Here is a 24,409-nt window from a genome sequence, read left to right on the forward strand (position 1 = left end):
TATTGTATTTTAGTAGAAAGAAGAGCTTTTGGTAAAATACAATTGGAAGAAGTATAAGTTGTTGCAAAGAAACAGAATATTTGAATTCAGAGAACCAAGAGTTAAAAGGACTAAAACGTACATGGCAATTTTTTATTGGTTATTATCTTCGAGGGGAGTAGAGGTAGGGTGACAGGGTGTAGGGGACTCTACACTTCTGGGTTAATCTGAATCACAATTATACATTCTATGTATTTAGAAAACAATAAATTAGGTTTTTTAAAACTTATGAAATGAACAAACATATAAAGATGTTTAAAAATGCAAGAACCCCCTCCCCCCCCCCAAAAAAATGGCATTGGAGAAGATTTGATAAGAAAAACTAATTAAAAACAATAGCTATAGCTGTAGCTGGAACCACATGTGCTCTCCCAGGCAGGCAGACCAGTCAGTGTTGAACTTCAGAACACGAGTGCCCTCTCGTGGCAACCCTGAGTGTAGTTGAAATTTGATTCACTGCCACAGGGTGATCCAGGTTGCCTGATAGAATTCTGCTTCTTTTTCAGATTGAAATAGCGACAATGATGCCTTCAGGGAACAGAGAGCTCCTCACCCCACCCCCACAGCCAGAGGAGGCTGAAGAGGAAGAGGAGGAGGAGTCTACCCCCAGACTAATTGATGGTTCTTCCCCCCAGGAGCCTGAATTCACCAGGGTTCTGGGCCCACACACCAGTGAAGGTCAGGTCCATCAGTGTGGAACTGCAATTAAGTCCATTTGGTCATCCCTCTAAACTGCCAAGCTCCAAGTCCACAGGGAAGCCACATCACCCAAGGAGAAAGTTTTGCAATAAGCTAGGTTTGAAGCAGGAGATACACATGTATTTTATATTCAAATAAAAAATAGTTTTAATGATTCATCTTGGGCATGATGGAAACTTTCAAATAACCAAAGAGTTGGAGTGAAAACATTTGTCTGACATCATTACTCAAAACTTTTGTGGTTGATGGAATACATTTTTAGAACAAAGGATACCCTAGTAGCAAAATCAGACTCTTTGTCTGAGAGGTCAGGCCACAGCAGGTCAGGTGATAAGGTTATTGTTGATGAATGACAATGGCGATGGTGATAATAATAATATTTTACATTGTCTGAACACATGGTATCTGTGGGCCATAATGCTCAGCACTTCACATTCTCTCATTTGAGTATTACAAACTCCCTGTGAAGGGGTTAACATTAACCTTTCCATTATTACTGAGGTAACCAGCTCTAAAAGGGTGGGGGCTTGCCAGAGATCACTTAGCCATTCGTGTCACTGCTGGGTTTGAAGCTCTCCTGTTCTGATTCTTATTTGTGGAAAGTGGGCTTCTTCTCACTCAGTCCTAGGAGGTAGCAGAGAGAGGAAAGTGGTCCGTTACACTGAGTTCCATCTTGTATGGCTTAAAGGTGATCTCAACTAGAGCATTATGTTAGAGAAGGAATTACTGGTGCTAAACGTGACTCTATAATTTGTCTGTATTTCTTGTTAGAATTTATCAGTGTCATCCTTGGAGTTAGTGGGGTCACACCAAAATACTTTCTCTGTCTCTCTGTCTCTCTCTGTCTCTCTCTGTCTCTCTCTCTGTCTCTCTCTCTCTGTCTCTCTCTCTCTCTCTCACACACACACACACACACACACACACACACACACGGACACGGACAATGGCCTGGGGGGGGGGGGTATAGAAAAATGAGTGGAATTTCCACTACAAAGATTTAGTCGTTACCAAGTATCTTTGTACTCCAAGCTCTGGAGATACAAAATTTACCTTAAAATGATTACTCTTCTCACAACTATTTCTGCCGAGAACAGGGAGACAGACATGGAAACAGATTTAGAGGCTATAAAGTGTTACAGGTGATATGAGAAAAGTCTGTAAAGAAAATACTGAGAGTAAAAGAGAGAAGAGAGCATTGAAACTGGCTTTGCAACCTGCTGGATATAGTAGTCTTGAGCAAGGCATTCAATGTTTTGGGTTTTTGGGCTCAGTTTTCTCATCTGAAAAGTGGGATGATAAATAATAGATCTGACTTCATAGTGTTTGTAAGGATTAAATCAATGAATTTAGTAACAAGCCCATAAGAAACATAATAAATGCTGATTCTCATTATTTTATTTTTGATAGAAGAGTTTATCTTTTGTTCACTTTCAACAATTTATAAAAACCACAATATTAATGTTCCCATTTGAAGATAGAATTTCTAAGTATAAAAGCAACAACTGTGCAGTATCCACTCAGTAATTTAAAATAAAATTTTAAAACATTAAAAAAAATTGACTAATTACTGAGTCAGTTTAATTGGTATATTTGACTAGCATTACATTTACAGAAAACTGTGTAAGAAAATATGAAATCTGGAAATAATCTAAGTGCCCATCAGTAGATGAATAGATAAAAAAATTGTGGTATATTTACACAATGGGATACTACGAAGCCATAAAAAAAAAAAAAAATCTCTTACCCTTGGAGGGACCTGGAAAGTATTATGCTAAGTAAAATAAGCCAGTCAGAGAAAGACAAGTATAACATGATCTCACTTATATGTGGAATCTAATGAACAAAATAAACTGATGAACAAAGTAGATCCAGAGACATTGAAGCAGGCAACACACCGACATATTTCAGAGGGAAGGGGGAGGGCGGTGGAAAGAGATTAACCAAAGAACTTGTATGCATATATGCAGAGCCCATGGACAGACAATAATGTGGGGAAGGCCTAGGGGGAGAGTGGGAGTGGGGTGGAGGAGGTCAGTGGGCGAAAAAGAAGGGACATTGCAATACTTTCAACAATAAAGATAAAGTTTAAAAAAAAAGAAAATATGAAATATAACAGGATTGTGTGAATGAGACTCTCATCCTGTTTAAGAAACATCGCTAATCACATTGTTAGAAATTGCTTTTGTTACTGGAGTATAATTATTTGCCTCTATCTTTTTAGATTTCCCAACTTGCCTTCTGTGTACCTGTATAAGTACCACTGTATACTGTGATGACCATGAACTTGATGCTATTCCTCCACTGCCCAAGAACACTGCTTATTTCTATTCCCGCTTTAACAGAATTAAAAAGATCAACAGAAATGACTTTGCAAGCCTAAGTATGGATAACAGCACTAATGGCCTTCTCTCCTTCACAGACTTCCTGAAGTATTTTGCACTATAAAATGTTGGTTCTGAAGATGAGAGCTGATAATAACATATGACTCCTAAATCAATTATTTTTTTCTTATTTAACCATTTAAAGATTTGCTTTAATTATGATAAAAAAATGATGAATAATTAAAGGTCATCATGAACCTATATAGTTGTTGATATTTTCAACTAAATAAAAATCATAAATAACTTTATTTTATCGGCAACAACTTATTATCATGTTATGACATTAAGAGTAAAATGTCACGGTCATATATTTATGAGAATTTTTTTCTTTGAAGAGACTTCCATTAAAGCACAATTACTTTATGATTGAAGAATGCAGGCCTACATTGTGACATTATAATTGCTGCCAACATAGAAGAATTTTTGTACTTGTCTTCATAAAGTGTTTTAATCACTTCAAATTTCTTTTTAATGCCTTTTTATTTTAATACTAACGTATCTTTGACTAGTAGAAAATCCAACAATCTGTCATCCCCGAGGAAAACATTTTAATAGTAAAATCCAGGTATAGTTTATTTAGATTATCAGGAAAAGACCAGTTATTTTAAATATAATGTGCCAGTTTATTTGCTAAAGCTATACTTTCTTATAATTGCAAAAATATGAGTAGTGTTTGGAGGAAACACATTGTTCTGAAGTACCTAGAAATAATTCTTTAACTAACTGGCCATTGCTAATTAAATTCCTGTTTATGTTTCCTTGTGTGTGGGAAATTTATATTCACATTTTATGTGCACTATGCATTTCACGAATAATTAACTACTTCCTTCACTTTTCCTTCTAGGTGATTTAAGGAAGATTGATCTGACATCAAATTTAATATCTGAGATTGATGAAGATGCATTCAAAAAGCTGCCTCAGCTCCGGGAGCTAGTCCTACGTGACAATAAAATACGGCAACTCCCCGAGTTGCCAAGCACTCTGACGTTCATTGATGTCAGCAACAACAGGCTTGGAAGGAAAGGCATAAAGCAAGAAGCATTTAAAGTGAGTTTTAAGTTCGGGCATAAAAGACTTTCATCTTCCCATCCCATTTTCGGTCAGCGACTAGCCTTTTTATTTCTATAAAGGAATTCACTTGGATGAGACTTTTATCTCATAAAGTAAACTTTACAACACTACTTGTCATACTTTTGGGAAATACTGTGCTCTGGTGCATTTTGAGGTTGGTCAGGCACCAAGAACGGAAAGCAGAAATGGACTGAGAAGTGGGTGGCTATCTGGAAACAGTGTCAGGCAGATAATTGATATTTACCAAAAGCTCCACTGGAGGAGAGCATTGCATGTGGTTAAAAGGCTAACTACTTTTACAGGATTTGATTGGTGCCTTGGGGAGAGAAGGCTTCTAAGTTATTTTATAAGAAGGATGGATTCAGTTAATCTTATGAATTTTGTGTTCTAAGTGAAGGAAGCAAGCTTGGGGCTAGAGAGACTTGCTTGGAATAACAGTGTAGAGTCTGAGAACACTAACCACTGGCTTTCTTACTCATTTTTACTCTGTTCAAGCTGCTCCTCTAAATACATAGTGAACAAAATAAATTAAAAATACTGTTTGAAAGGACATCACATTACTTCCTTGGTGGCTAGAGTGTCTTGTGGACCCATTAGCACTGGGCAATGGTGGAAGTTTTATCTACCAGCCATCCTGTAACACCACCTTGTTGGGCAAGGGAGTCAGGGCAGAGAGAAGTGTACTTTCTCCACTCATCTTTTGTTGGCACAAGTGCTGCTGAGTCACGCTGTGTCCTGTGGTATTTGGCTACAGTGGACCTGTTATTGTCTAAAAGTTTTCTGTCTTGCTAGGCTGTCCTTTCCCTGAAACTCAGGCTAGAAAGATAAGTCTTTTGTTGGGGAGAAATTCTCATTTCTCCATCCCTATAACATGAAAGAAATTCTTCATCCCTATAATAGGCCTCACCAAAATCCTCAAAATTCTAGTGCAGAATAGAGAATGAGAAGTCAGTGACTTACTTAAATTGAGAAAGTTAAAGTGGATAAAGCAAGTTTCTTCCTAGAGCTTGAGAAACATGTTCCATTTTCATCAAGAGATATCTACTTGTCCTCAGTTCTTCCAAAAGTCATTTGAATTGTCTAGTAACTTAGAAAACTGATCTACCTTAACTTTACTGAATGAGACTTGGTCGGGCATGTGGTGTTTTATAAATAATTGCATGGGTAGGGAATGGAAAATACAACTGTGGCACCACTAATTTCTACTAAGTCCCTACATTTGAAATGTTTCCAGGATATGTATGATCTCCATCACCTCTACCTCACAGATAACAACTTGGACCACATCCCTCTGCCACTCCCAGAAAACTTACGGGCCCTTCATCTCCAGGTAGGCTTCTACTAGTAAAGTATGCCCCACAGCTCCATGACTGCAAGGTATATGCACATTCATGACCCTAATACTGATTTATTTGTAATAACGTTAGATTTTACTTTCATTCTTTGCCAAATAATAATGCATTTTTTGGCACACAAATTTTCTTTTGAAAAAAATTCAGAAGTTTTATCTGCTGAGGAAGTGTGTAAGGATTAGAAATGGAAGGGGAAAAGGCAGAAAAAAGTCCCATTTGATGTCTAGTTTTCAGGGGGGAAAATGTCAATTTTAGCCATTTGAGTTTTAGCTTTAGGTTTTATCTGTTGAATTAAATCCAGTCCTAGGGCATTCTATCTGCTGAGCAATGACAGATTTCCCTCTTTCTGCATTAAGAAAATGCAGCTTTTTCAGATTTTAAATGCCACTAAGCTACATTTTATCTTTAAAGTAATGAATGAAAACACATTTTCAAAAATGCTATGATCTAATAATTTCTAAATGTATTTCATTTAAATATACTAAAAATATGTTCAATTAAAACAAACATATTTGTTGCTAAAACAAAGAGGATAAATTATTTTTTTTTGTTTTTCTTTGTTTTTTTATCTTTATTGTTGAAAATATTACAGATGTCCCCTTTTTCCCCCATTGATCCCCTCCACCCCTCATCCACTCCACCCCCAGGCCTTCCACAGATCAATGTCTGTGTCCATGGGTTATGCTTATAAACATATAAGTTCTTTGATTAATCTCTCCCCACCCTCACGCCCTCCCTGCCTTCCCTCTGAGATCCCTCAGTCTGTTCCATGCTTCTATGTCTCTGGATCCATTTTGTTCATCAGTTTATTTTGTTCATTAGATTCCACATATGAGTGAGATCATGTGGTACTTGTCTTTCTCTGACTGGCTTATTTCAGTTAGCATAATACTCTCCAGGTTCCTCCATGCTGTCCCAAAGGGTACGCGTTCTTTCTTTTATACAGCTGCATAGTATTCCATGGTGTACATGTACCATAGCTTTTTTATCCACTCATCTACTGATGGGCACTTGGGCTGTTTCCAGATCTTAGCTTTTGTAAATTGTGTTGCTGTGAACAAAGGGGTGTGTAATTCTTTGTGATTGGTGTTTTGGGTTTCTTAGGATATATTCCTAGAAGTGGGATCACTGAGTCAAATGGCAGGCTAATTTTTAATTATTTGAGGAAACTCCATACTGTTTCCATAGTGTCTGCACCAGTCTGCATTCCCACCAGCAGTGTACTAGGGTTTCCTTTTCTCCACACCCTCGCCAGCACTTGTTGGTTGATTTGTTGATGGAGCCATTCTGACAGGTGTGAAGTGATACCTCATTGTGGTTTTAATCTGCAAGAGAAACAAAGGAGAAAGTAAAACAGGATGGCATCAAAATAAAAAGCTTCTGCACAGCAAAAGAACCATCAACAAAATCAAAAAGGGAGCCCACTGCACGGGAGAACATATTTGCCAAGGACACATCTGATAAAGGGTCAATTATTCTCATTTCAGATATAACTTTTGGTCTTCAGCTATAATCAACTTTCTGTAATAATTTCATGTGTTTTGTGGAATAAATCTGTAGATAATACATCCATTGTGAGCTCAAAGAAACAATATCATAGTCTAATATTACAATCTTTTAAGGAGGTAATTTTGCTATGTAAGAGTAAGTCTCTGATTTCTATGTTTTCCCTGTGGATTCTGTAAACATTTACCCGTGTTGTTTCTTTTATTCTATTAATATAATCTCCATGCTTTCTTGGTGTCCTTTTATGTATATATGATTCTGAGTCTTAGATCCCTGTCCCTTTTGAAAGTTTTTCTAGTAGTATTTCCTTCATTACTTCCTTTCCATTCCTCATCCTGATTTGGATGGCTCTGTCTTGGGAGTGTTTTTTAATGTATATGACTGGAAGGAGGATTTTCAAAGACATCTTCAAGGAAATTTTATAATATGTTTTGTAATTATGAATTTAATTTTATTATTATTGTCTGTGATGATATTGACTCTATAAAGTGACCAGGTCTCTGATGTTATAGTTAAACACAATGTGTTTGTGTATACAATATATTTCTTTAAAAATAATTGTCTGCTCTGGCCAGGTAGCTCAGTTGGTTGGAGTGTCGTCCTGATGCACCAAGGTTGTAGGTTTGATACCTGGTCAGGGCACATACAAGAATCAACCAATGAATGCATAAATAAGTGGAACAACAAATTGATGTTTCTCTCTCTCCCTGTCCCCTTCCCTCCCCCTTCCTCTCTCTCTCTCTGAATCAATAATTTTTTAAAAAAAATAAAATAAAAGTAATTGCTTTGAGGGCTTCCAGTCAAGATAATGGAATAGGTAAATACAGTATTCTCATCCTCTCACAACCACATCAAAATTACAACTAAAATATAGAACAACCATCATTTGGAACCACCTGAAATCTAACTGAACAGAAGTCCTATAACTAAGGATACACATATGAACCCACATCAAGACTGGTAGGAAAAGCAGAGATTCAGAATGAGCTGGTCCCACATCCATATGTCATGGTTAAAAATCAGGAGGGATATCTTGGCTGTGGAGGTTCCCCACTGAGGAGCAAGGGGTCCCAGCCCCACACCAGGCCCATCAGTGTTCCAGTGCTGAGAAGAGAAGTCTCCAAAACTTCTGGCTGTGAAAATCAGAGGGGATTGTGGCTGAATGAGACAAAGGGCTGCTAGAGTCCCAAGCATTTCTTATTTATTTAGTTTGTTTGTTTGTTTGTTTTTAATGTTTTACTGATTTTAGAGAGAGAGGGAGAGTGAGAGAAACATCGATGTGAGAGAGAAACATTGATTGTTTGCCTCCCATACACACCCGAACCGGGAATTGAACCTGCAATCTGGGCATGTACCTTGATGGGGAATCAAACCCACAAACTTTTGGTGCATGGGATGACACTCAACCAACTGAGTCATACCAGCCAGGGTCCAGGCAGTTCTTCTGGACCCTGGCTGGTACATGCACCAACTAGCTCACTGACCGACTCATTCACTCTGACTTCCAGCACTGGGGCAGCAGCTCAAACGGCACCAAGAACATAGGGGAGGAACTGAATTGTTTGGCAACAAAGTGAGGGCTTGAGGGGCAGCTTTCTCCCAGACAGGACTGCTGGCAGAAGCTATTGTTCCTTGCTGAGCCTTCCCCTACAGAGCCAGCAGGCTGGTGTGGTATCTGAGTCTCCGAGAACTTTGCTAACACTGTTTGTCCCACCTTGGTGATTCATCGAGATCCCACCCCACCCAATTTACAGGCTCACCCAAGCCATTTCCAGTGGCTATTCCATACAAAACAGCCTGTCCTGGCTTATGTTGCAGACTTCCCTAAAATCTTTCAAACAAACAGCATCTGGACTCAGAGTGCCCTGTACTTCTTGCTAAGTGACTCCAGGGCTGGCACTAGCAGCAGCTGGCCTTGGTTTGCAGCTTTTCCTTTCCTGAGAGCCTCCAAGCCTAGCACCAGTGGAAGCCATCTGTATATTGTTTGGTAGCTCATGTTGGTGGCCCCCGGCAGGGTACAGGAGGCAGCTGACCTTGATCTGTACTTCCCAGGAGGCCCCAGAGCCAGTGCACCTGGTGAACAGCTTCAGACCACACTGAAGCATGACCCAACTATCTCCACAACAACACACTCAAGGAGTGGACTCAGTGAGCATCAGAGTCCCCCTGAATGAGTCCTGCTCCATGGGGTTATCTCTTGCATAACAAATCCTCCACAATGTTTTTGGTCAGTCTTGTAGCCATTCGACCTGAGGGTAAACACCTCCCATTGATGTGCCAACACCAATCAAGGCTCATCTACAAAAGGAGGGTATGTACAGTTTCCACACGGGGCACAGCTGGAGCTCCCAGCTTGGGTGACTGGGGATACTATGCCACCAAACCCCACAGAACACCTACTACATAAGAACATTCTACCAGACCAAGAAGCATAATGGGTCTACCTAATACATAGAACCAAACACAAGGATGCAGCCAAAATGAGGAGAAAAAGAAACATGTTCCAAATGAAACAAAAAGAGCAAACTCCAGAAAATAAGTAAACAAAAGAGAGACAGACAATCTACCAGATGCAGAGTTCAAAACGCTGGATATAAGGAAGGTCAATGATCTCAGTGAGAACTTCAGCAAAGAGATAGGAAACATAAAATTGGAGATAGAAGCTATCAAAAAGAACCAGTCAGAAATAAAGACTACAATAACTAAAGTGAAAAATACATTAGAGGGAATCAATAGTAGATTAGATCAAGCAGAGGATCACATCAGTGAATTGGAGAGTAAGGTAGCAGAAAACACCCAATCATAACAACAAAAAGAAAAAAAATCCAGAAAAATCAGGATATCTTAAGGGAACTCTGGAACAACTTCAAACATTCCAACATTTGCATCATAGGAGTACTGGAAGGAGAAGAGAAAAAGCAAGGAATTGAAAACCTATTTGAAAAAATAATGACAAAAAATTTTCCTATTCTCACAAAGGAAATAGACATACAAGCCCTGGAAGAGTGTCCCAAACAAAATAAACCCTAAGAGGCTCACACCAAGACACATCGTACACATCACGTCCACTTGGTTGTCTAAAATAAAAGAGACAGACAATCACAAGTGTTGTCTAGGATACAGGGAAAATTGGAACTCTCATACATTGTTGGTATAAGTGTAAAATGGTGCAGCTACTTTGGAAAACAATTTGATAGTTCCTCAGAATGTTTAACATAGAGTTACAATATGACCCAGCATTTCAACTGGTATCTAGTGAAGAAAATTGAGCATATATCCACACAAAATTTGTACACAAATGTTCATTGAAGCATTATTTATGTGAGTCAAAGAGTGGAAATGTTTCAAATTCCCATTAACTGATTAATGGATAAGTAAAGAGATGGTATATCCATAAAATGAAAAATAAACGAGCCATTTTTTAAAAAGCACTCATTCATACTACAACATGTATGAATCTTGAAAATGTAGTTCATAGTGAAATATCCTAGTTACAAAAGGTGATATATTGTATGTGAAATGCCCAGATTAGAAAATTCATATAAACAGTAGTTTAGAAATTGCCAGGGTTAGAGATAGGGGGAAAGGAGGTTATTGCTAATATCTATGAGGTTTCTTTGGGGGATGTTTAAACTGTTCTGACATTAAATTGTGGAGATGTTTAGACAAATCTGTAAATATACTGAAAACCACTAGACTATATGCTTAAAAGGGGGGAATTTTATGGTTTGTGAAATATATTCCACAAAGCTATATTTTATCGTCACCCCAGGATATGTTTATGTTTTTATTGATTTTTAGAGAGAGAGACAGAGAGAGAGAAACATCAATGTCAGAAAGAAACATCAACCAATTGCCTCCCATCTGTGCCCCAACTGGGGATCGAACCCACAACCTTTTGGTGTACAGATAATGCTCCCACCAACTGAGCTGGGCCTGCTCTCTCCCTGATATTTGCTCACTGTCTTTCTCACTTCACTTCAGCCATGTTGACTCTTCCTCATTCCTGAACATTCTCTGCTAATTACTCAGAATTTGAAATTGGTGTTTTCCGTGCCTGGGTTACTCTAACCTTGGGCTCTTTCAATGCCCGTGACTTCTTGCCATTCCGTTCTGAGCTCCGTTGCTATCCCTTAAGATAACTTTCTACAGCCATCATCCTTTCTTCATAGTCTTAATCTTTTTGGAAATAACTTTTTTTCCCTGTAAATTTGTTTTTTCTCTTCCTTATCTTATATTCCCAGTTCTGAAGTATAAGCTCTAGAAGGGCAAGCACATGTCTATTTTGTTAATCGATTTGTCCCATTGCCTGGAAAGTGCTTGATGTATAATAATCACATAGTGTGGATTTTGGATGAGAGAAGAAACAAAAAAATAAAAACGTGGTGAAGCAAAATGCACTGTTATTAATCAGTCCTAAGAATATGTTACATATTGTTTTATAATTTATTTTCACCTCTTTAGAATAACAACATTCTGGAGATGCACGAAGATACTTTCTGCGACATTAAAAACTTGACTTACATTCGTAAGGCACTAGAAGATATCCGATTGGACGGAAACCCCATCAATCTGAGCAAAACTCCTCAAGCATACATGTGCCTACCTCGTTTGCCGATTGGGAGCCTTGTCTAAATCAGACAATGATTAGCTTTATGATGCCTACTACAGCGAAGCAATTCTTACTGCTCTCTTCACAAACAAAACTCAGCATGATAATACTTTCACATTGTGTTCGGAAAGGTGATATTGTTACATAAAGTACAACTCAAAGTTTTAAAATATGATGGCAGTTAGGTAATCTTAGAAAACACCACACATCAGGAGTAAATCAAAAGGTGTACAAATAGTGCAAAACTGAATGATAGAGAATATTTCCTAGATATTTCTATAAATCACATGTAATTTGCAAGTTTTAGGGATTCGTATTCTCTGTAACTTCAAATTAAGCATATAAGAAACAGAAATTTAAAATGAACACTTTAGGATGATTACCAAGATTTAGATGTTTTTAATTAAACTTTCCTATTTCTTTTTTTTCCCCCCACAAGCGCATGTTTCTATTTCCAAATCCATTGAGGAAAATAATAAAAGTATTTAAAAATTATAATGGTCTTGTGTGAAAACATTCATTATAATTACAATATGCAAATAACCATAGCAATTATGCACAGAGCTTCAGTCTTTTAATAATAATATTTTATCATCTTACAGACCTGTCAACTCATTTTAGACCTTTGCTAAACTGACTAGTTATTTTGGTGTATTTCTGTGCCTGTCAAAAAATTAAATATAAAAATGGAAAATATAGATGATGATATGATAACACACTAGGGAAGGAGTCAGAAATGCCTTCTGAAGAAAGTTCATCTTCCTGAAATGTGTGATCCTAATGCAGGAATATGGTTAAAAGCTGAAAGAAAACAAAGAATATACAATGAAAGGTGAATGCACTTCCAGCTGCAAAACCCACATTCCACTTCCTACAAACAATTAGTCAATGGTTTCCTGCAGACCTTTATAATGTTTTCCATAAGAAACAAAAACTTTCATATAAGCAATTTCCCCTTTTTTACACAAATATACATATTCATGTACTACATGTATACACCTGTCACCATTATGTACGTATCTATCCACGTAAACATGGATTTTTAAGTATGAAAGATAATCACTATTCTGAACCTTGCTTGTTTCACTTCAAAATATTTTTTAGTGATTATTTTCCTTAGCACATACAGTTCTACTGATTCTGCAAATCACTTATCAGCCTGTTACACAGATACACATTTTGTTTTTGTGTATTTACACTAAAATTGCAAAGAATTTCCTTGTGTGGATATAAATATATTTGTGCATATGTGAGAGTACATTTACAAATAAGTTCATAGAAGTGGAATTCTGGATCAAAGAGTATATTATTTTATTATTTATTTGGTTATTTATTTTTTTTAATCCTCACTTGAGGACATTTTTTCAATTGCTTTTCAGAGAGTGGAAGGGAGAGAGAGAAACAGATGTCAGGGAGACACATCAATTGGTTGCCTCCTGCATGTGTCCCGACCGGGGCTGGGATCGAGCCTGCAACCCAGGTACGTGCCCTTGGCTGGAATCAAACCTGGGGCCCTCAGTCTGCAGGCAGACACTCTATCCATTGAGCCAAGCCAGCTAGGGGGAAAGAGTATATTATTTTAAATTTTAATAAATGTTACTAAATTGCCCTGAAAAATGTCTAATCCGCTTGTATTTTCACCAACAGTCTGAGAGAATGCATGATTCTCTCCAACCTCGCTAAAATGGTTTAATATAAAACTTTTATCATTGCATAATTTATTTCTGAATTAATAAAGTAAAAAGTGAAACAGTTGGCAATGTATCTCCGACAATATTTTTATTTTCAACTATCTCTTTTACGCAAATATATTTCTGCATCTAAATCATCTAAATTTTTTTTCATTGCTCCTTATCATTCATCATATGCCATTATTTGTAGACAATGTAAGTAAATCTAGACTTTCTGTAGTGCAACAATTAAAGAGAATTGTTTTAATGTGTCTCCACTTTAGCTGCATAAGCATTTCCTTGTTTCAATTTAAAAGGATGAACACAGCCTGGCCAGGTGTGGCTGAGCAGTTGAGCATCGACCTAGGATCCAGGAGATCGGGGTTCGATTCCCGGTCAGGGCACATGCCCGGGTTGCGGGCTCCATCCCCAGTTGGGGGCGTGCGGGAGGCGGCCGGAGGCAGCCCATCAATGACTCCCTCATCACTGACGTTTCTCTCTCTCTCCCACTCCTTTCCTCTCCCTGAAATCAATAAAGATATATTTAAAAATAAAAATAATAAAAGTATGAACACAAATATGTATTTGCTTGAGACCTATGAAGAAAACCTAATCATGCATTTAATCATAAGTTGTATACCTCAAAAGTTTAAAAACTTATGATAACCATCAAGCCATCAAGCTCTACAATCTGATATTTAGAAATTGATCGAAAGAGTTTTTGTTCTAACTTTTTAGATAAACTCCCTCATAACTACATTATTGTGAATTGGATTAAAAGTAGAATTTAATTCTAACATTGTGACTTTATATAATGGTTTGCTATGGCTGCCTAAAAAAAATTGCCCACAAAGTTAACAGCTTAAACAACACCCATTTATTAACTCACAGTGTGTGTAGGTCAGAAACTCAGCTGGGTTCTGTGCTTAGGATTTCACAAGATTGAAATCAAAGTGACATCTGGGCTCTTCACAGAAGATACGAAAAATAGTCTACCTCCACTAGTTCACTCAGTTTGTTGGAAGACTTTATTTCTTGAGGTCCCCCATTTCTGGCTGTTAGCCAAGGGCCCCTCTTATCTTCTACAGGAGGCCCACCTTCATCATATGGCCCTTTCCATCTTCAGAGCCAGCGATATAGCATGTTGAATCCTATTTGTGCTTCTAATCTCGTTGATTTCCTCTTCTGCTGCTGGCCAGAGAAAACTCTCTGCTATTAAAGTGCCCATTTGATAGACCTCATTTTAAGGTCAACTGATTTGGGACTTTAACTACATCTGCGGTTTTTAAATTTTTAAAAATTTCTTAGGGTGACATTACTTAATAAATTATATAGGTTTCAAGTGTACAATCTACAATACATCATCTGTATATTGCATTGTGCATTCACCACCCAAAGTCAAAATTCCTTCCATCATCATATATTTGACCCCCTTTACCATTTTCTACCTCCCACCACTCCCCTTTGCCTCCGGTAACCACCACAGCGTTGTCTCTATGAGTTTTTGTTAGCTTGTGGTTTGTTTGTTGCTTTCAGTTTTATATATGACATATGAGTGAAGTCATAGGGTTCTTGACTTTTTCCATCTGACTTATTTTGCTTAGCATGATATTCTCAAGATCCATCCGTGTTGACTCGAACAGAAGTATCTCATCCTTTCCTAGGGCTGAGTAGTATTCCATTGCCTATCTGTACCCCATCTTCTTTATCCAGTCCTCTATTGAGGGACACTTAGGTTGTTTCCACATCTTGACCACAGTGAATAATGAAATAGGGGTACATGTATCGTTATGAATAAGTGTTTTCAAATTTTTCAGGTAGAACTGAGAAGAGGGGTTGCTGGGTCCTATGGTAATTCTACTCTCAACTTTTTTTGAGGAACCTCCATACTGCTTACCATTGCAGCTTTGCAATTTGCTTTCTAAGATCTCTGCTCACTGGTTATTCAAACATTTGTTTGGGTACTGCTCTTGTACCTAGATAAGTGTTTAAATAATCATAGAACAGAGGTCTTGAAAAGACATCTTTAAAATTCTGCCTACTACTATCTCCAAATCCTAGGAGAATTAAGGAAATAGTGATTCCCCATAGACTACGACCTTCTTTCTCTACCCTTAAATCTTCCTAGAAATATATACAAAATATCGGTAGTGGCATTTATAATGAAAAGGAAATAGTAACATTTAATGAAGCCATTTTACTACTATATTTCTAAGATAAAAGTTATTCTCTATATGGACGAAAGAACATACTAAGAACATCACTAACTTTTCAGTTTTGTATGCCAATGAGGCAGCCAAATAGATGATTTGGTTTTGAATCATTTGTTACAGTTTAAGGAAAGAAACTGCATTAATCTTTAGCAAAATTCAGAATTTTAGCAAAATTCTCAATGCTAGCACATTGCTAAGTTATTTTTAACATATAGACACATAGTTTTAGTCAAAACTATCTTCTAGTGTTACTTTTACCTGCATTTGTGGGAAATATGAGGGAAAGTAACATGGAGGAATGAAAAATCATCTGCTAGATCTCACCATGTATGCACTTTCACAAGGTTAAATGATTAACACGGACAGTAGACAAATCGGTAGCTCCCAGAATGCCCATAGCATTATTGTGGCAACTTTGCACAATGTTAATTTATTTAAAATATTAGGAGCCACAGAACACCATTGCTATAAAGAAGAAGACAGTGAACTAAAAGGGGCTTTACAAGAGTATGCCTCAGTCAGTAGTGTTGAAAATAGTTTTTAGGCCTTGAGTTTAACTTTGAAGTATACTAAATGTTATTTTAAAGTTAGTCCATAAATATACACACATTGTTATAATAGCAACCAAGTTTTGGACACAAACTATGTACCGGGCATCTACTAAGGTGTTCTGCATGTATTTATTCACAACATCTTAGGTGTTGGGGATATGAATGACTATGCTGAAGCCTTACCTCCCAATGTGATGGTATTTGGAGATGGGGCCTTTGGGAGTTCAGTTAGGGTTAGCCAAGGTGATGAGGGCGGGGTTCTCGAGGTGGGATTAGTGGACTCATAAGGAGAGGAAGAATAACAGATTGTGTGTGTGTGTGTGTGTGTGTGTGTGTGTGCGTGCGTGCACGTGAGCAAATGTGTACACTAAAGCGAGGCCATATGAGGACATAGTGAGAAGTCAGCACCTTCAAGCCAGGAAGAAGAGAGCTCCCACAAGGAATTAAATCAGCTATGATCTTCATCTTGAACTTCCAGCCTTCAGAACTCAGAAATAAAATTCTATTGTTTAAGCCATCAGTCTATGATATTTTGTTTTGGCAGCTTAAACAGACTAATATATATACCAAGCTCAGTATTATCTTTTTGCATATCACAGTGCCTTCCAAATGGCCCAGGATCATTCAGTCATGTTTGAAGAAAGGTTTCTGGGGTCGAGTAGTCCTCCAGATACCTGGCCTCTGGAAGATCAGAAGGTTGGGATGAGTGAGATGCGTAGGACCATGAGGGTAAAGGGAGAATCCCAGGGCAGTGCTGACTTACTCATAGGCACAGTTAGCACAGTGCCTGGGGCTCATGATAATTTTAGGGATCTATGCAAATATCTTCACTTTTTTCAATAAAAAGGAAATATGACTATAATAATAATGTACATGCAATAAAGAATCTAGGCTGGAATATGTTAATCTTTATAGCAACGAGACAAACTAGAATTTTTATTTTATTTTTATTTTTTATGGAGGAAAGGGCCCATGAAAGTCCTTCTCCGCAGGAACATTATTGATGATCTCAGATTCCCCCAGGAAGTAACAAAGAATACCTCTCTGTTCTCACAGCCTTCTCAGTACACCATTTTCATAAAATCATGGGGGGCAGAGAGTTGTAGCAAAAAAAAAAAAAAGAAAGAAATGATAAAAATACTGGAAGGAGCATTATTATGCAAACTTATAGGGCCAACTGACATTCTCACAGGCATCGTGACCGCCTACGAACAAGGCTACTTTGCAGATGTAATTCACCAGGAACTCTAGAAAGACAAAGTGCTTACTATAACCCTGAAAATGTGATGACAACAACTTAGTATTCCTTCTAAATGTATTTTATTTAAAGGACCATTTCAAATGCCTCACATTCTTAATTGAAATCTATAATTCTAAAACTGACCTCTGATTAAACTCGGTCTTTTTAAAACTAAGATTTTTTTTTTATTTATTTGCTACACATATTTATTTTCTCTAAATATTACAGGTTATTTTCCATGGGGGAAGACACTTCATTCTCGCCCCATAATGTGCTTTAAAACTATTTATAAGCAAATATTTCCATGCTAAAAGTCCTAAGTAATTATTACTGAGCACACATTTTTCAAATGACTACATTGTGTGAATCCTCTGAAAATCCTGAATTGTTGTAGGATTAATTATATTTTCAAAGAATAATAGTGAATAGCACCTACACATAGTATTATTGTGAGTGTAAAATTCTTACTTCTCTATAAATCTGTAGAAACATTGTCTTTATAGTTATATCATTATAGTTAATTTTTATAATTTGCTAAAATATGAGGATTTCTATTTATAAATAAAAAAATAAAAAATACCAATACTTCCAGATGCACAACACGCTTCACTAATTTGGAAACTAACTCCACAACTTCCCAAATTATCCAGAAAAAGGAATGAGTAATTTTTTTCTCTCCCTTTATCTCACTTTGGAAAAACCTGAAAGGTTAATACCTTGTGCTTACCGCTGTGACCACTAGATGGCGCCAACCGTTTTGGTTTTAATTGCCATAGGTCAGTGATTTTCAACCTTGTGCAGCAAAAGGCACATGGGTGTGCCGCAAGAATTTTTAAAACATGCAATACCTGACTATTTAGTCAAGGGCACTAACCTCCATTCCCTAAAATCGTCAAACAAAAATGTGTCAACAGCCAACACAACAAAAGCCGTCTAGTGTGAATGAATCAAAATTGTACCAATTTTTTTTTTTTTTTCTCAGATCGGCCAAAAATATATTTTTTGGTGTGCCACAGAATTTTAGTAATTAGTTTATGTGTGCCATGAGATGAAAAAGATTGAAAATCACTGCTATAGGTAAATATCTTCAGGGTGGAAAAATATAAATCTTTGAGAGTGCACACAATGCATTTTATTTATATTATTATTTTTTGTATCCTATATCAGTGCATTGCTTACAAAGATGAATCTGAAAATATTTGTTGTACTTAATTCCTCTGTCCAAATATATCAGGTACATACAACTTCTCTCTAAAAAATTTTATTTACAAGTTTAATTGGTTGAGGTTTGCTTTCCAAAAGCCAATTGAAAAATGTTAAAATCTAATAAATATAACCAATTCCACTGAACCAGAATAAATAGCAATTAATATTGGCAAGCTGGGATAGTTTGAATATGGCATGCTTAATAAAATATAAAAAACAAAGTAACTTCTCATAGTTTGTTTTGTATAGGGACTCCTGCTGACTGAATTTTGAATGAGTTGCTACTGCCATCAAGTGTTAGAATTTATTCAAGGCACACAAAAGCACAAAAACCAGCAACAAGATTGCAGGGTGTTTCCAACTTAATAACATTATGCTCTGTAAAACATAAAGCATAGCAAAACCATGCCACCATATGACACCTATCAGAATTCGAAATGCAACAATGGCATTAAAGCTGGCCAAATAAAGTTGTAACTAGTTAATATGAAGGACATATGTTGCTAAACTTACTTGATATTACATGGCAAACAAATTATTTCCAGCCTCTTGGTGTTCATCCCTTTGTTTAATCTTCTCTCCTTGAGTGCTGGTAGGACTTGGGCCTTGCTTTTTACCAATAGGGTATGGTAGAGGTGATGGATGTCACAAATGTCAAGCCCGTGGTTATGATACACACGTGTGTGTGTATTTATTGTGCTAGAAAACTCTAGGGAGATCCCCTTTGCTGGCTTGATAATGTAAGCAGCCGTATTGAGGAAGCTGGTCACAAGGATCAGTGGGCAGCCTCTAGGAGCTACTGTTGTTCCCTAGGACCTATGGGTGGCCTCTAAACCTGAAGGCATCCTCCAGCCAACAGACAGCTAAAAGGCAGGACCCTCAGTTATTCAGCCACAAGGGAACAGATTCTGCCAATAACATAATCTTGGGAACAGATATTCCCAAGTTGAGGCCCAGGATGAGAACCCAAACTGCCAGATGCCTTGATCACAGCCTGGTGGGACCTCAAGCAAAGGACGTAACTAAGCTGCTCCTGGACTCGTGACACTTGGAAAGTCCAAAATAACAAATGTAGGTTGTTTTAAGTAATTAAGATTGTGTGAACTTTTAATGAAGCAATAGAAAACTAATACAATATATAAAAACATGGTAAATGTGTTGCATTTTAATGTAGAATCAGGCCATTTTATTTTGCAGTGTTTAAAGAATACGTGTTCAATTAAAATATGTCTTTAAAATTCCTTAATTGTATTTCTGAAGGGTGTGTCTGACATGTTCTGGTGCTAATTGTCTTGGGTAATTAACCAGTACATGAACAATTTGTATTATAACGCCAATATGTTCAAAAACTGAAAATCATACATTGTAACTTGCTGCGTCTCTTACAAAGAGGAAGCGTGGGGTGAGACAATACCACATGAATGTTTTTAATAGAAGAATGAAAATTAAAATATATACATCACCATATAAACAGTGTATAAAGCCATGTTATTTACATCAACTGATCAAAAAATTATGTCCTTAATGATCTGTCAGTTAGTCATCTATTTTAAAGCAAAGAAGAAACTGATAGGAATTCCACTATAGCCACATGGTCAATTTCTAAAGCTCTCAGTTAAAGCCCAATATTGTATATGTCACATGTCCTTAGAAAAATAAATCTGGGACTTCACCAGTCCCTTTTGAGTTAAGCAGAGCCTGCGGAGAGTAACTGCCAAATGTGTGAGTCTACATCCAGAGAAGGACGCTGGAGGCTAAAAGTGTTAGTACTCTGCACTTCGAGTCAAGGAGGCTTGTCTTCGGCAAACCACAGAGCCAATGAAATTGAATGAAGCCAGTGGCATCGACAGGTCCCCCGGCAATGGCTGGAGCCCTGGTCCGGGAACTCCCCCATACTGTTCTCCATTTTCACCCAGGAATGCATAAGTGGCCTTTGCAAGCTTCCGGGCCGCTGCACATTTTACTCCTTTGTCATTAATGGAGGCATGTAGACTCAGGTTCCCAGCGGGAAGTGTTCCATTTTGCAGTTTCACTCACCACAGGGAGGTAATCAGGAAGATATACTCTGGGATTACGCCTGGCAGCAGCTGTTATTTCTAAAAAGTGGGACAAGCAAAGGACACAAGGGTGGGGATGCCTATTTTTGCATCATGTACAGGGGTAGTTATCTTTACATATACGATATCAACTTCTTTAAAAGTCCTAAAGTATTTAAATATGATAATGATGAGATTTCAGTTACTGAGTGCTTACGGAGCACCTGCACCAAGTGCTTTAATGCAGGATCTTATGTCACCCTCACCACAGTCCCGTGGAGTAGCACTGTAGGTATTCATGGCGTGGGTATGGAACTGGAAGCTTACAGAGGTTAATAATCGAAGTCAAAGCACTTCTATTTTTTTTTTTAATAGCCCTTATTTTTTGGAGCAGTTTTAGGTTCATAGGTACAGAGATTTCCTGTATGCTCCCTCCCCACTCACTCACACCGCCCGCGTTACAAACATCCCCGGAGAGGCACAGCTGTTACCACCCAGGACCTAGGCTGGCACATGGCTGTGGCCCAGCGCCCACAGTTTCCGAGGGTTCACTCTCCGTGTTACACATTCTATGGCGTTGGATAAACGTATAATGACATGTATCCACAAAATGTATCATTCAGAGTAGCTCTTACGTCTACTTAAATGAAAGCCCACGTTCTTAACCGTAAAACCGCAAAGGCCCCCCACTGTGCGCGCTGCCTGGCCAGTAAGGGCCCAAAGGAAAGACGCGCTGGGATCTGTCTTCGGGCACTCACGGGCTACGCGCAGGGACCTCTGGCCCCTGGAACCGCGAGCGAGGCGCTCCGCACACCGGGCCGCCTGCCCACCGCGAGCCCCCGCTTGCGGCGCGTGCGTACCGTGCAGAGGTCGAGTTTAGGCTCTGGGCTTAAACACGCGAGTCTCAAATACTAGCCCTCAGGTTCACTAGCCCACGACCTTGGGCACATTAAAGTCTCAGGCCCCAAACCTGGGGCCGAGGCGCGGTCACAATGCCCCGCGCACCGGGTCCGCGGGAGGACTGCGCGCCAGGGGCGGCCGCGCGCAGCAGCCACGCAACAAACGCTCGCGGTCTCGCTGCGGGTGTCACGCACCAGGGCTCCCCGCTCTGAGAGGAGCGGGCCTGACCGCAGCGTCGGGACCGGGGCCCAGCGCTCCGACTCCAAGAGCTTTCTCTTTACCCCCTTGGCCCCCCGAAGAGGGAGGATACACGTTTATTATACACAGGTGTCCCTCGCGCGCCCCACGCGCAGCCGAAGGGCCGTCTTCTACGCTCCCACGCCCGGAGGTGGCACAAAGGGTCCGAATAAACGGCCCCCGTCGGGCCCCGGGGAGGGCAGCTGACACCCAGCCACCGACCCCCGCCTCCCCAAAATTGCGTCACAAGCCCCCTGCGAACGTTCACCGGGCGCCTGGTTCTGCGCAGAACGCGGCCTCCTCGCTCAGCGGAACGACCTCGACTCCAATTGGCTGTCGCCCGGGGCAACCAAGGACGCGGTGGCACGTGGGGGGCTCCCGCGGGTATTTAAAGGCTGTCGTTGCCCGCGCCACCTCAGTCCGGCCAGGACGCCGGCGGAGAAGCACCTGGGTTGAGAGGGAGAAACCAGGTAACGCTCAACCCCCGCCTGCCCCGGTCGCCAGCTCGAACCTCTTCGGAGGCGGGGTGTGTGTGGGACCCGGGAGTGACTGCCCCTTCATGTTGCCCGTCAACACCTTTCTCCCCACCCTCTTTACCCAGCGCCAGTCCCACCCAACCCACCTGGGCGAGACCCCCGGGTGCGAAGGACAAGGGAGTGCCACAGAAGAGCGAGTGAGCTAGCGAGCGGAGAAGAGGGGTCCCCCTGGCGAGGACAGGCGGGATCGCAGCTGCAGGCACGTGGTGCTGTGCGGAGACACGGGGTGACGAGGCTCCTCAGAACGTCAGATCTGGCCAAGCTTGAGGACAGCTTTCAGGACGCTTCCGCTTAGACCTCTGGAAGCTCCCGGAACCATGACCCAGACCCTCAATAAAAGGGAAGAGCCTCTAAACCCGGGCGGCGGCTGGGCATCCCCCGCTCCGTTTCGCACTTGGTCCTCCTGCCACCGCGGGCGCAGGGGCGCCCCGGTGTACAAGCGGCGGCAACACCACGGCCCCGGAGGCGAGTACGAGCCGCAGCGGAAACAGCCGAAGCCGCCACGGTACGGCCCGGGCCCCTGGTTCCAGCCACCCCGAAGTCCTTACTGGGCCATGTACTCTAACTGGGGGTGCTGGGGAGGGCCCTGGTGCCCACCTCCCATGGGGTACCGGAAGCCCCCCGGGCCGGTGCAGGTGACCCGCATGTACGGCCTGCACCCCGTCTGCCTGTGCTGCTGCTTCTGCTGGCGCGGGCCCTGCAGCCCCGGCTGGGCGAGGCCCCCCGGCCGGAAGAAGCGCTGGGGCCGCAGGGGCCGCGGCCTGCGCCGCCACCCCAGCCGCCCGGGGCCCACGAGCCCCCGGGTGGACGTGAGCCCGGTGCTGCGGCCCGTCAACCTGTACGGGTGGCGGGCGCCCGGCATGCAGGCGCCGCGCAACACCACCCAGTTCATCATGAACCAGATCTACGAGGACATGCGGCAGCAGGAGGCGCTGGAGCGACAGCGGGCCCCGGCCGGCGGCGAGGACGACGAGGACGACGCGGAGCTGCCGGACGCCCTGTGCGGCTTCGGGCAGAACCCCTGCCTGGCCTTCAGCCCTGCCCCCGGGGAGGAGAACCAGCGCCCGGCCCCGCAGCTGGCGGGGGAAGAGGAGGAGGAGAAGTACGACGAGGACTGCGACGGGAAGGAGGACGGGGAGAGCGCCGAGAGCGAGGAGAGCGCGGACAGCGCCGAGAGCGAGGAGGACGCGGCGACCCCCGACGACGAGGAGGCGGAAGAGGCTGAGGACGCGGAGGCGGAGGCGGAAGAGGCTGAGGACGCGGAGGCGGAAGAGGCTGAGGACGCGGAAGCGGAAGAGGCTGACTACGCAGAGGGCGAGCAGGAAGAGGGGCTGGAGGAGGAAGAGCGGAGGGCGGCGGAGAACCACTTGCCCCTGGACATGCCGCTGTCGTTCCTGGCGGCCGAGGAGGAGCGGGAGAACTTCATAGACTGCGCCTTTCTGCGCCCGGAACAGCTCATCGCCAAGGTGCCCCAGGAAGCTCTCCTCGTGTTGCGGGACACCGACTGCTAGAAAGGGACCTGAAGAACGGCACGGAGCTGATGTGAGGCCAACATGGATTAGCGACGTAATTAAAAACTAATTAAAAAGTGAGTTCCATTAATAAAGATATCCCTGTACACCCTTTCTTTGGCCATTATAAACATTTTAAAAATTGGTGTGTTTGCGTGTGACTATGGGCGGGGGAAGTGGAGCTTTCATGCATAATTGAATTCAAAATTATTAAAGGCCAAATATTTTTATTACTCCAGTTTGAATGTTTTCATTTGGTGTTTTCCTTTCTAGACATCTGAATTTTCTTTTTAAGTCTGGCACTGCTGAAAACTTCTTTTTTTTTTTTTTGGTAACAAAGTTATATGATTATCTACTTAATGTGCTTGCAATCAAAAGCTATTTTGGTTACATCCGTAAGAAGCACGTGTGCCTTTTCTACTGAATATGCATCAGTGCTCTTGACATGATAACTTAAATTATTTTATTGAAACTATTGATTTAAACTTTTTTCTTGTAGATTTTCCACCTCAGAGTTGATTTTTGAGGGTTGTATTTTGGTAGCCCCACTTGCAGTCTCTGTGGCATTGCTCATTTATAGTTCTTGTTCCACAGTGCTATGGATCTTCCTCAGAAGAACATGAAGTTGCTTCTGTGGAACTGGTTCTCT

At 40.8% G+C, this 24,409-nt stretch overlaps 2 protein-coding genes across 2 annotated transcripts in view; both read left to right on the forward strand.

The window, feature by feature from the left end:
* The window catches only part of EPYC (epiphycan), a 36,075-nt gene extending 23,918 nt beyond the window's left edge, over positions 1–12,157 (forward strand). Inside the window, exons 3-7 of the mRNA XM_081128177.1 lie at positions 546–717; positions 2,960–3,118; positions 3,964–4,166; positions 5,425–5,520; positions 11,513–12,157. Of these exons, the coding sequence (XP_080984303.1) occupies positions 546–717; positions 2,960–3,118; positions 3,964–4,166; positions 5,425–5,520; positions 11,513–11,683 (801 nt within the window). The 3' untranslated portion in view covers positions 11,684–12,157. The remainder of the gene's footprint in view (positions 1–545; positions 718–2,959; positions 3,119–3,963; positions 4,167–5,424; positions 5,521–11,512) is intronic.
* Positions 12,158–22,566: 10,409 nt separating this feature from the next.
* On the forward strand, positions 22,567–23,760 carry CCER1 (coiled-coil glutamate rich protein 1; the record flags this gene model as incomplete). The annotated part of the gene is made up of 1 exon (XM_081127760.1): positions 22,567–23,760. The coding sequence occupies one exon, from the start codon at positions 22,567–22,569 to the stop codon at positions 23,758–23,760; it is 1,194 nt and encodes a 397-aa protein (XP_080983886.1).
* Positions 23,761–24,409: the final 649 nt, after the last annotated feature.

Source organism: Miniopterus schreibersii (genome assembly GCF_964146895.1).
Source record: "Miniopterus schreibersii genome assembly, chromosome: 2".
In the NCBI taxonomy this organism is placed as follows: Eukaryota; Metazoa; Chordata; class Mammalia; order Chiroptera; family Miniopteridae; genus Miniopterus; species Miniopterus schreibersii.